Here is a 13880-nt window from a genome sequence, read left to right as displayed (position 1 = left end):
CGAACGTCTGTTCCGATATGGACTGCGCGATGCTTCCAACTGCGAAAGGTGCTCAGAGCAAACTGCAGATTTTTTACACCTTGCCTGGCTGTGCCCGAAGATTGCGGATTTCTAGGACGCAGTCTACACCGAGGTGAATAGGGTCACTGACTTATCCCTGTCCCCCTCACCGCTGCTGGCATTACTCGGTTACTCTAAAGATGTTGCGCCCGGATTTCGCAGACTGGTAGATATAACTCTCCTTGTGGCCAAGCGCTGCGTAGCGGTCACCTGGATGAAAGGGCCATCCCCGACACTGGCCGGATGGTCTAGGGACATGCTGTATTGTTGTACACAAACGGGATTGTACAGTGAGTTATTACCCCCTCGTAACCGCCCAAAGAACTACTGGGCACTGTACCTGGAGAGGAGGTCTGGGGCGGACGATGTTGACTCTGGGGACACGTGCCCAGAACTGGGGATGGACAGCGCACGGGAACACACACCACAAGGCGATGGTTCTGTGACAGAATAGACATAATAACCTGACTGACATCGGTGATAAGTGTGTGTGTTCGAGTATTGACAAGATGTGCAGTCTAACACAATGTCTTGAGATGCCATGATTCATGCTCTTGTTTACAGTTCTTTTTTGTTACCAACGAACTGAAAGGTGGGGGGTGGGTGGCAATGATGGAGGGAAGCACACTGATGACGGTTATGTTGCCTTCACTGTGGGGTTCCGACATGCGAGGGATTGAAATATGTGTCAGAGGAACGCTATTGATGTTACTGAGAACGGTGCGCCTATGCCAAACTGTAACATTGCTATTCTTCGGATATAAATGTCAGCGTTTTTGCCAATTGTATGTACATTTTTGAAATGCCAATAAATATAATAAAAAAAATAAAATAAAAAAAACACTGTGGACTCAGACTCTGGAGTGCTGGTGGACCTTGCTGAGACCAGTGGGCCACTCTGACTCACGCAGGAGGCATCGGGTGCAGTGGTGGTTCCAGGCCTCAGGTTTCTTTGTCTTCAGTAGGCTCAGAGTCTGTCTTTGGAGTTTCTTTTGAACAGAGCTGCTGTTCACAGGAGATCCGGTCTTGGCTGAAGGTAGGCAGTCCTACCAGGGGTTCTGGAGGTCGCAGGCTGCAGGTCAAGGTGAATTTTGGCACAGGATCTCAGGAGACTGCAGTTGGGCCAGTAGGGCTGGGACCAAGTCAGTTATTTTCTACAGTTTCCCCTGCTGGGCCTCTTTTTTTGTCCTTCTTCTTCGTAGGTTGCTTGACTTTTTGGTTCGGCTGCTCCCTAAATATAGCATTTAGAGGGTGTTTTAGGGGTCTTGAGGTCCGTAGCCATAAGGCTACTGACCTTAGGGTGACTATACTACACCCTTGGTGTGCTCAACTCACGTGGGGGGGGGTGGGCACAATCCCTAAGCTTGATTGGAGAGTGCCTGCCATCTGCTAGATGGCGCGTACTGAAGAGAGGGCTTCATCTCGCCTCCCCCACCTGAGGGGTGGAGTTGGCAGTGTTGGGCACACTTTCTGGGCTGCTTTAATTTTTCTCGCCTGTCTTCCTGCCGAAAAGGGATTGGGATGGGAAGGGGTTTTGCTCCTGATAGCAGGCAAGGCTGGAGGTTGTGTTACAAAGGCAGCAAGGATTTTGAAGCTCCCCTGTCACAGATGGTTCTTCCTGACTTGGGGGAGGTGTGAACACCTCCACCCAGGAAAGGTTTTGTTTCTGGGCTCATGAAGCTAGTGCTCCCTCCCCAGGGGTCAAGAAACATGTCTTGTGGTGGCAGGCTGTTGTTTACCAGTCTGGGAACCCACCAGAGGCTGGTCGTTTTTCAGGGGGAATCTCTAAGATGCCCTGTGAGTGCATTTTATAATAAATCCCACACTGGCATCAGTGTGGGTTTATTATGCTTAGAAGTTTGATACCATAACTCGTTTTAGATTTAATTTGTTGTTTAGGTCACTTAGTTTCCCCGCTAGGAGTGACTGGTCGAAAATCTTGATTGGGTGTCCTTGTGACGATTTGTCAGAACAATCAGATATACATATTCTTTTCTTCTGTAAATTTTACACAATTCCTACACGAAGGTGGGTTGTTCCTCTATTGAAGACCATGGAAATAAATCGCTGTCGCCCTGCCTTTTTAGCTGTACAGAAACGCGACAATATTTTAACTATTGTATTAATTTCTCTGTTTTTAAAAAATGTTTTTAAATCACGGAAATCTATTGTATCCTGAACTATGATGAACTGACTTTGGTGCACCGAATGAATTTGTTATGTTTATTGACTGTGATTTTATCTGAACTTTTATGGTTGTTGTGTTTTTTTAATAACCGAATAAAGAAAGAATTGAATTGAATTGAATTGATGCCAAACTTCCCAGACTTCAGTAAAGCCATTATGGTGCTGTGGAGTTCGAAATGACAAACTTCAAGACCATATACCCTTTTATGACTTTACTGCACTTACAATGTCTAAGAAATGGACTTAGACACTGGAGGGATACAGTGCTCATGCAACTGTACCCTCACCAGTGGTATAGTGCACCCAGCAAGAGGGGTGTTTTACGTATACCATAGGCAGTGGGTTGCAAACATGGCACACACATATGTGTGCCATGTCGATTCTCTGCACCAAAACACGCAGCCTGCAATGGAAGTATGTGTATGTGTTAAGGTACAGGGCACAATATGTGCTGCAGCCCTTAGAAGCCTTCCCTGGTCACAGTACCCTTGGTACCCATGGTACCTTTTACAAGGGACTTACAAGTGGCCATAGAGGTGTCAACCTGATTGACAGGTACCCAGGGCACATCAAGCCAAATTGCATTAGAAATCTGGCAAAAAGTGGGGGGTTATTGCAACAGAAACCCAGCCTCCTACAAAGTAGCCATCAGGAGAGCACAAGATGGCTTTGTGTAATCCACATATCAGCCTCATGTTAGCTTCATATAAGCATTATCCTAGCCACTTGTAAGCCTTTTGTGGTCTTCAGGTGAGGTCATGTGACCTCATTCTGGCCATCTCATGTGCCTCATTTGAGTCTCTTGTCTGCACCATGTAAGCCTTATCCATGTCATATATGCAAACTAACTTGTTAGTCTCATGTCAGTCTGATGTGCTCATCATGTCAGCCTCACGGGATCTTCAGGTCAGGCTTCTGTGGCCTTTGTGTGGGTGATGCAATGTCATTGTTCTATCTTGCATCTTTCTAATATTTTCTGGATCTCTATCTGATCTTCCCTTTACCTAGGTGACAAACAGTGAGTCCACTGGAGGTGTCAGTGTGACTTATCACTTAAATATCCACTAAAACCATGTGACATTCACTTCAGCTCACACAGCTCATGTCACAGAGACTACACCGGCCTCTCAATTTACCTCTTCTGCATATTGTCTATGTTAGACCTGTGCCCCCAGCAGTGTCACTCCATCTAGCTCAGAGCGAGAGACACCATGAAGGGTGAGCTCTTCCTCCTGCCTGTGCCTTCCTGACCGCAGCTCGACCCGGCTCCGCAGGTGCTCAGAGATCTCTGAGGTATGCTGCACAATAAAAGGGCCTTCATCTTCAAGACTTAGGGCCTGAATGCAATCTTCCTATGGTACTCATGCCCTTAGAGAGATTGTTCAATTATTCATGGAAATCTGCCCAGAAGTGGGGGCGCTGTTGGATGGAAACTGAAGTCACAAAGGGCCATAGGCCCTTCTGCCCCTCAGTAGGTCTGTCATTGTTCACTGGTGCCAGTGGACACTTGCTGCCAAGGCTGTTATTTCATGATTAGTGTGAAGGATTCTAACCATCTTTTTAGGGTAATTGTGCTGAACATTCAGCGTAATGTCAACATTTTTCCAAAAGTTTTGTTAGGGTTGATCACATTGGTAGCCGGCTTGACTTGTCGGTGGTGAGGTGGGGGCGGGGGCAGGGGTGGGTAGCGGGGTTGGCAGGGGGGAGGGTCAAAAGAGGGTCCCGAGAGGATAGGCATAAAAAATAAATTGCCTACCTTCCCACCGGGTTCCACGTCTCTGCTCCTGTTCTTCCAGGAACAGGAAGCACAGCAAGGCCCCTCTGACCAATCACAACGCTGCAATGCAATGAATAGGTGCCTGGGCATGCTCTCCACGCAGGCTGTAATGCAGCCTGCATGGAGAACGGGTAACGTGAGTATGGCTGGTTTGGGCAGCCTCAGAAGGCCCACTAAACAGTCACTGTGCACTAAGGAGTGGGCAAACCACTTCTACCCTGCCCTTCTCCGAGAGCAGAGCAGCACCGCCCACCTGCCCACCCACAAAGCAGCACAAACATATCATGATAATAACTAGAAGTTATTATTATTTTATGTTTCCTCTTCCCTCACTACTTGAAAGCAGTGGGGAGGCGCTCCTCCGCCACAGAAGAGCCGCCACTGGGGTTGGTTAACCCCAAACCTCCTTGGGGAGTATCTGACTTACTTGTCAGACAACAAAAGTATTGCATTGTTTCATGAGTGACACTTCATAACCTTTGGCTATTTACTCAATTTAGTTTAAAAAGTATTTTCTTAGATGAACTATTTGTCCCCAGGCACCTCTGAACATGGATGTATTCATTTTTTCAGTTGGAGTCAGCGCAGGTGTTTACAGTACTTTCACATTTCATCAGCGTCCTCTCTTCACAACAAACCTTTCCGACACATCATCATCATCACTGTCCACAGCGCCCCCTTCTGGTGCCTTCCACAACTATCAACACTCAGAACACTTGATAATCATCTCCCGCATCATCATCATTACTGTCACTGACCATGGCGCCACCTTCAGGAGCCTTCCACACCTTTCAGCACTGAGAACACCTAATGATAATAATCACCATCATAATCATCATCATCTTCATAATCATCACCATCTTCATCATCATTACTGTCAATGACTATGGAGCCCCCTTCAGGAGCCTTCCACAACTTTCAGCACTGAGAACACCTAATGATGATAATAATAACCCAGGGTGGAGACCTCCGCTCTGCACGCAAAGTGTGCGGAGATTTGCCTTCTCCGCGTTCCAGGGAGAACGTGGAGAAGGGAAATCTCTGCACACTCCACAGCGGAGCGGAGTTGGCCAGCCCCGGCCTTTACCCCCTATTAAGAATTAAGTTGACAGTAATTAAAAATAAACTTCAATCCATGCGCATTTCTTGAAAGAAATGCGTGGGCGCGCACGTATGCGCAGTTTTCTTAAGCTTTACCGGCACGGCGAGGAAGAGGAGGAGGAGGAGGGCAGACGAGGACGCTGCAGTAAAGAGGTAAGTGGTTTTAAGCTTATTTTTAATTACTGTTAACATACTTCTTAATATTCTGTGGTTACAATGTAGCATTAAGACTCACTGGACTTCATTTATGATTTTTGCCGCCGCGTATTGCAGCAGGACGTCCTACTGCGCTGCGGCAGGAATGCGCTGTATCTATCAGATGCAGCACATTCTTGTCCTTTCCCCCTGCACCGGCACACAATGGGCTGCTGTGGGTCATGGTGCAAGGGTGCCTGCATTGAGGGAATGATAGTTTGTATGCAGGAAGGTTCCCCTTCCTGCACAAAACCAATCACAAGAGGCTTTTTCCTCTCTCTATGTGTGCTACAGAATGCAGCGCACATAGAAAAAGGAAAAGCCAGGAGAAATAAAGATTTTTTTCCTCGCTGTGCCTCCCTTGCGCCTCCCCTGGAAAGGCGTACGTTTTTGGCGCTGTTTCAGAGTTACAATTGCTCATAAATCTAGGGCAGTGTCAAAAAGCCATGGATGTTGCTGGGAATGCTCTTAGCAACACCCATTGCACGTCCCTTAAATGCAGAAAACTGCATTAATGGGAACAATATTTACAAGGCAGCATTAAGCCAAAAAAGTGGCTTGGTGTTGCCTGGCAAATATGGAGCAGGCTCCTGCGCCACCGCAGTGTCAAAAAAAGTGACGCACCTGCGGCGCAAGGGGCTTATAAATAAGCCCTGATATTTCTTTTCATCTGTAGTTTTTCTGATCATGTCTGAGGCAGAGAGGCCCTCTCACGTGCCACGGGTTTGTAGGGTGTGTGATAGCCAACTCAACAATACTCACCCAGACGGAAGAGCACGATGTTTATGAATATGTTGACTGCAACCATCACTCCCAGGGTTATGCCCTGCGTCCTTAGACGAGGGATCTCCCGGCCAGCTGGAAATGAAACAACAGAATAATGCATTTAACTTTACATGTGGGAGGGGGTCACCGGCCTGTAATTGGAGTACAATATCATAGGATGGCTTTTAATATCCTTAGTTAGTGTGTACCAAGTCACTGCAATAAATATCAGAGTGTGTATGAAGACTGGTCACTGAGTCTCAGTTTGTGCCAAGACTGGTCACTGAGTCTCAGTGTGTGCCAAGACTGGTCACTGAGTCTCAGTGTGTGCCAAGTCTGGTCACTGAGGCTCGGTATGGGCCAAGACTGGTCACTGAGCCTCGGTATGGGTCAAGACTGCTCACTGAGTCTCAGTGTGTGCCAAGACTGGTCACTGAGGCTCGGTATGGGCCAAGACGGGTCACTGAGGCTCGGTATGGGCCAAGACTGATCAGAGTCTTAGACTCTCAGTGTGTGCCAAGACTGCTCACTGAGTCACAGTGTGTGCCAAGACAGGTCAGGGAGTCTAAGTGTGTACCAAGACTAGACACTGTGTCTCAGTATGTGCCAAAGCTGAAACTGACTTTCAGTATCTGCTAAGATTGACCAGTGACTCTCAGTGTGTGCCACGTTTTAACAATGAATCTTACTGTGCACCAAGACCAATCAGCGTGTATTTGTGCCAGACAAGAATTTGCAAAGAAAAGTGAATGGCCCTTAGTGTGTTTACCAAGGTTGGAAGTGAATCTGTTTGATAAAAAACTGGTGAGTGACTCTGAATGTCTGCAGAGACTGGCTGGGGACTCTTAGTGAATGCCACATCTGAATTGAAACTTTCTGTATGTATCAAGTCCCAACTGTGACTCACTGTGTGTGCCCCATACAGAGCACCATTTCCTGTGTATGTAAGGCTGCTCTGTGACTCACTGTGTGTGCCCCATACAGAACACCACTTACTGTGTATATAAGGCTGGTCTGTGACTCACTTTGTGTGCCATTTGTGGACCATGGCTCATTTTGTGACTGCCTTTCAATATCTGCAAAATCTTACCTCTGACTCTCAGTTGGGGCCAAGAGTGACCTTTTTTCTGAGAGCCCCTACATGCTAAATGTTTTCAAGTTTGGCCTCCTTCCAAAACTTTATGGCAAGGAATGGAGGAAGGGAGGGCTGAGCATAGGGGGATGGGCTGGAGAGATCATTTCAAGGGTACTTTTAATGAAGTTCACAGCGGCGTAGTAAGGGGGATGTGGGGGGGGGGGCAGTCCGCCCTGGGTGGCAAAAGTTTTGGGGATGCTGGACCAGACCCCCCACCCCACACTGTTGCCTGCAGCCATCTGGGCGGCAAGCACAGGGATCGCCAGCTCAGCCTCCCCCCCCCGTCTAACCTGCGGCCATCAGGGGCAGCAAACGCATGGACCGCCACAGGCGGCAAACGGTCTTGCTACACCACTGAAAGATCATAATCCACACTTAATGTGAGACTTATAAAAGTAAATGCATCAAACAAAAACAGAAATAGATCAATAAACACTGCCCCCCTCTAATTGGGGTTATGGTGAGCCTCACACATTCTTGGGTCCCAATGGAACATCGCCTGCTGCACAATGATAGCTGTGGCCTGAGTAGAAGGGTGTCTCATTTGCCTCTTTCACCCCTTCCCCACAATACCTGGCCATTTCTCCAATTATGAAACAGGTTCACTGTCCCTTTCAGGAAAACATTATGGAGCACATATTTGCCCCTTCTGCAGCAGGCATGCCCTCAGCTCTAATGGGAGCAAAGAGCCCCAATGCCACTTTGTAAAGTAAGACAATCATAACTGTGATGCAGTGGGCCCCTCAATCCCCTGGGCCCCAGTCTCACTGCACCTACTTCACTTCTGATAGCTACTAGCCACTTCCATGCAAGTGGACTGCCTTCTCTTCCTTTCTTACGAACATGGGCCTCTGTCAGGCCGCATCCCCAGCCCTGCTATTTCTTTCAGATGGAAGCAGAGGTTTCTCCTCAACATCAACATCAACACCCCCCCACACCCCCCTCGACCCTTTTAAATCATTCCTCTGAGGTCCAAAGCAGCAGTGGCACTGCAAGGGTACACTGGGCCTTAATGCAAGCAAGGAACAATAGATAAAAAAGCATAATTTGAGTTTAGTTTTCCTTTCACATCCTGGACCCTGGTGCTACAGCACCTGCAGAACCAATGATACATAAAAGGCCGTATCCTCTGCCTATACCACGGGCCATGGTAAACAACCTTTATAACACAACTTTTACAACGCACTACCATTACAACAAAACTTTTACAACGCAAGATCCATTACAACGCATGTCATTACAATGCAGTCATTACAACGCATACCATTACAACGCATACCATCACAACGCATGTTATTACAACACAGTCATTACAATGCATACCATCGCAACGCATAGTACCCTTACACTATCCAAAACTTACCCTACTGTTGCACCCCCTGGAGTTAGAATAGTAATTTTTACTCCTACACTATCCAACACTTACCCTACTGTTGCACCCCCTGGAGTTAGAATAGTAGGTTTTACCCCTACACTATCCAACACTTACCATACTGTCTGTTGCACCCCCTGGAGTTAGAATAGTAATTTTTACCCCTATACTATCCAATACTTACCATACATGCAATGTAATGGTATGTGTTGTAATGGTATGCGTTGTAAAGGTAGTTTTAGGAAATTAGTTGTAATGGCATGCGTTGTAATGGCATGCGTTGTAATGGAATGCGTTGTAACGTCATACATCCACGGGCCATCACACCTATGCCTAAGACCCAAAGAAGGAAGCCTGCCCCCTTGTGCAAAATCAAAATGGGGAAAAATCCCCACGTCTTTCCCCCCCAATTTATCTCAGACACGCAAGGCTGGTGTTGACCTTCATGTTAACAAGGAAGATCTGCATGTGACCAGAGGTGGAAGTGGGAGGAGTCTTTGGGACCCACTTGCATGTGTTGTTTTTTAAACTTTACCAAAATAGTTTCTGTACTTTTTGTTAAAAGGCGACCATATTGTACCTGAATGGTTAATGCTGGCCTTAAGGTGTCGCTTGCTGAAAGAGAAAGGAAGGGGCAGGTCTCCTGTGCTGTGAAGTCTAGGGAGGGGCAGAGAACAAAATAAGAAACAGGCCTTGAGACCGGGTGTGCCTGCTACCTGAAAGAAATGTAAATGTGTTCAATCGATTAATCACCAATGTAAATGCTGTTTGCAAACCAGTATTGGCTTGAATTGATGGAGTCGCTTGAAGATTCATGGTGAGAAAGAGTTATTCTTTCTGAGAGATAATTCAAGAGTGTTATCAGCTGGATTCTGAAATGCGTCCTTTTAACGGACACATAAAAATATTGGTACAAGGTACAGTCTGATTATGTACACAGTTTGAATACGTATTCTTAATATATATATACTTTGAAAGCACCTGTTTTATCTTAAACACTAATGGCCAGCTCTACTAAGAAATCGTGAAATGCATCGCAGGAGTAAAGTTGCTGCGTTGCGTGAACAGGAGATTGCAGAACAGCGCCACATCTGATAAGATGCGGCGCTGTTCGGCTCGCTACCTGAGCTGGCACACTTTATACTGCCAGGTGCCAATGCAGACAACGCTGCGCGCTGGTGCAAAGGTGTCTGCGCTGTAGTCAGCAAAGCTTAGTTTCTCTACAGGAAAGGACCCCTTCCTGTAAAAAACCTAAGCTTTAAGGCATTTTTTATGGTATGTGCATTTTTTATGGTAAATGCAGCAAACATGCAAAGAGATAAAAAAGAGGAGAAATAAAAATATTTCTTCTCCTTACTCCTGCCGCAAGATGGTTCAGGAATTTGGAGAAAATCCCTGTTGACAATTGTTTTTAGACAGGGATTTGTGTCAAAACCCACGGTGGTTACATGGCAAGGCCCATGCACTACCCATGGAATGCCAACTTAATGCAAAGTAATGCAAGGCAGCACGTAGCCCGACTATGTGTTACTTTGGAAAACTATCCAAAGGAAATATTCACGCCCAGTCACAAGGATTTGGGTTTAATCCATCATTCTTTTGCTCACCACACCACCCCAGTTTGGACCCACGGTTTGCAAATCAGTCTTGACCCTGTGCCCCATGGGAACAGTCCAGCCCGAACTGCCAAGCCAAGTCCTCCCTGGACCGGAAACAAGCATCATGAAACAAGCATCATGAAACAAGCATCATGAAACAAGCATCAGCCTGTCTAGTTTGAATCCAGTGGTGTAGTGCGCACGGGACCCACGTCTGTGCATACCTTTCCCACTTAGGGCGACATATGCAAAGGAAACAATTGGTGCAGAGAATGCTGGACAATGCAAACATTCACACCCAGTCACAAGGAGCTGGGTCCCGTGCTCACTACACCACTGGATTCAAGCTAGCCTGGCTGATGAAGGGTGATGCCCCGAAACCGGTCCCAGGATGCTTGTTTCCGGTCCAGGTAGGACCGGGCTTGGCAGTTCGGGCTGGACTGTTCCCATGAGGCACAGGGTCACGACTGATTTGCATATGGCTGGGTCCAAACTGGGGTGGTGTGGTGAGCATAAGAATGATGGATTTAACCCAGATCCTTGTGAATGTTTGCATTGTCCAGCATTCCGTCCATCAATTGTTTCTTTTGCATTGGAAAACTATCCAACACAAACCCTGGTTTGTGTTGGAGAGTAAAGCCCAGCGGCAGGTTTGTATTGCAAAAGTAATGCAAACCCATCACAAAGTATTAGTAAATCTAGGCTCTGGGGGGCACTGCACAGCCTAGCGTTCGTTTGGTTACATTCCAACGCAAATGGTGATTTACAAGAAATTGTAAATACCAGCACACCGCTTTGCTTTGGGTTTCCGTTACAAAAGTAATGCAAACCTAGCACAAAGTCTTTGTAAATCTGGGCCTAAATCCTATGCACAAACTCACTTCTCCACCATTGTGCAAGGTTGTGTGTTGTGCAAGGAAGCCTTGTTAGGGCTCCAGTGTAGGAGATGGCAGCAGCCGCAGGCCAGTCTTAGCACAGATGGTCCTGCGCTGTTCTTCCCTCCCCTCCTGCGCAATATTGTGTAGCAAACCTGCTGCTGCGTCGCGTGTGTTGCGATTAGGCGTAGTTCCTTCAGCTGCCCTGCGCAGACCGTGTACAGTCTATACTTCATTTACTCTGGACAGGCTGCATCAGACACACTCCTAGGTAAGAGAGGGGGTCTTCAGCCCCCCTGTTCAGACTGCATAACTCTAACCATTGCCTTCATTTGAGGTGTACTCACCTCTGTCCTGCGAGACTGCATCTGAAGTGCCTGTAGATGAAGCCTGACGCCTTCTCTGAGCCCCCCTCGATGCCATCGGAGCCCCACTGATGTTCAGGATACTCAGAGGAGCAGGAAGCAGTGAGAGGTACTCTGTATGAGCTGCGTCTCTTGAGCCACTAGGGAGGGATCTATAGAACAGATACAGAGACAGGAAACTCCACTTAGAAAGTGCTGATGTGGCAGCAATGTGTGTGTGAGGGGGGAGATGATGGGGTGCAGATAACAGTCTAGAGTAACCGCCTTTCCACACTCCTGAACAATATGTGCATGCAGTGAGGCTCCACACAACACCCCAACATTGTGTGTGCGTGTGTGCACATGTGTGCGTGTGCGTGCGTGTGTGTAACCTATGATATGAGGACCAAATCGGTCCTCATGGCGTGGGTAAACCCTGACAGAACCAGGCAAACACTCTCTTTGTGAGGACCGGTGCATTAGGAGGACAAGTCTCCATAGTGTGTTTAGATACTTGCGAGCGAATGTATCAAAAAACTAAAAGAGCAGTAATATATGCCACGGTCCATTTTATAACCTACCCTAGAATCAAAGTGCGTGTGGAGTTAGAATAGTAAATGCACACTTCATTAGCGTCAATGACCGGTCCTCATAATAAGAGAGAGAGAGAGTGTGAGAGTGAGGGAGTGTGTGCACACTTCATTACCGTCAATGGCCAGTCCTCATAATAATGGAGATGTTATTGTGTGTGAGTGTGAGAGAGAGTGTGAGAGTGTGTGCACACTTCATTACCGCCAATGGCCAGTCCTCATAATAAGAGAGAGAGAGAGAGAGAGAGAGAGAGAGAGAGTGTGAGAGTGTGAGAGTGAGGGAGTGTATGAGAGTGAGGGAGTGTGTGCACACTTCATGGCCGTCAGTGCCAGTCCTCATAATAATAGAGATGCTATTGTGTGTGGGAGTGAGGGAGTGTGTGCGAGTGTGTGCACACTTCATTACCGTCAATGACCTGTACTCATAATAATAGAGATGTTATTGTGTGTGAGTGTGACAGAGAGCGTGAGAGTGTGTGCACACTTCATTACCGTCATTGGCCAGTCCTCATAATAAGAGAGAGAGAGAGAGAGAGTGTGTGTGAGAGTGAGGGAGTGTGTGAGAGTGAGGGAGTGTGTGCACACTTCATTGCCGTCAATGGCCAGTCCTCATAATAATAGAGATGTTATTGTGCGTGGGAGTGAGGAAGTGTGTGAGAGTGTGTTCACACTTCATTACCGTCAATTGCCTGTCTTCATAATAATAAGGATGTTATGGGTGTGTGCGTGTGCATGTGTGTGTGTGGGTATCATTAGAATGAAGCAGCAGTGATGAGCCCCAACCCAGGTGAAATGGGTCTGGGGTTGCTTGTGGTCCGGCTCGGAGGTGACCTGCCCTGGCCGTTTGGGCTGTTACCGTGGGATCAAGGCTGATTTGCATATATCTGGTTCCTGACTCTATGGTGGTCAAAATAACGATGGACTGGGATACAGCCCGAGTTATTACCAGTTGCTAAGATGAATTCATATATTCCATCCATCAGCTTTTGTATTCTTCAGTGCACTTGGTATGCCCAGATGTGGGTACCATGCACACTGTACCACTGGAACTAGACTGTACTCTACTGGCGCGCCCAAATTAGAAAGAAACTGATCTGGGGTTGTTTGTGTTACAGTTCTCAGGGGACCTGACCTGGCAGTGTGGGCTGAACTGTTTCTAATTTGGAAGGACCAGGGCTGCTTTGCATATGCCTTTGTTTGATGGACAGTTGCTCCATTCATCAGCTCCTCTTCATCTTTTTGGGGCTTTCGTGTCCTCTTGTTGACATGAATTTGTTATTGGTTGTACAATGGACAGTTGGTGGCAGAACCCCTTTCAAAGGGCGACAGGGCAAGGAGGAGTTACTGGGCCCAACTGTGGTGGTTGAGCCCTTTAACTCCTGATCTCCAAGGGCCTAACGTACTATGAGCTCTAAGCAACTGGGCCAAGTACCCCTTCAGCACTTTACTCTCAGTGGTATTGCTGTTCTAGAAGCACAAGTCTTCTTGGGGAAGAGGTAGGTGTAGGGGGAACACAGATTCACAACTCAAAATATATCCACCAACCATCAATAAATTATTGTCTAGTGAAATGCTTGCTTTGATGCAAAGGACAGCGTTTATATACAAACACAAAGTATAAATGGCACACCACCAATGAGACAGACAGCATACTCAAGGCAGGACCATTAGCAGTTGAGAGAAATTGAGTTGTTGGTTGAGTGGGTGTTAACCCTGCTCAAGCAAGAGCCACAATCCCTGCTTGGGTGAACCACAACAATCACTAAATTAATCTGTGCTTACCCATCTGGTAGCTTGGCACAAAGGCATTTGTGCTTAACTGAGAGGAAATGAGGACAGTATTTGTGTTGCACACAAATAAAAATAATAAAATAATAAAAT

General features: G+C 47.0%; 1 protein-coding gene across 1 annotated transcript in view; it reads right to left on the bottom strand.

Annotated features, from left to right (window-relative positions):
- Positions 1-11488, bottom strand: part of LOC144828133 (erythroid membrane-associated protein-like) — a 193256-nt gene extending 181768 nt beyond the window's left edge. Inside the window, exons 1-2 of the mRNA XM_078686249.1 lie at positions 11413-11488; positions 6083-6178 (exon numbers count right to left, since the gene is read on the bottom strand). Coding sequence (XP_078542375.1) covers positions 6083-6178; positions 11413-11488 — 172 coding nt within the window. The remainder of the gene's footprint in view (positions 1-6082; positions 6179-11412) is intronic.
- Positions 11489-13880: the final 2392 nt, after the last annotated feature.

This window comes from Lissotriton helveticus, chromosome 4_1 (genome assembly GCF_964261635.1).
Source record: "Lissotriton helveticus chromosome 4_1, aLisHel1.1, whole genome shotgun sequence".
NCBI lineage: Eukaryota > Metazoa > Chordata > Amphibia > Caudata > Salamandridae > Lissotriton > Lissotriton helveticus.
Note: the sequence above shows the minus strand (reverse complement) of the source record. Positions and strands in the feature narration are given on the sequence as shown.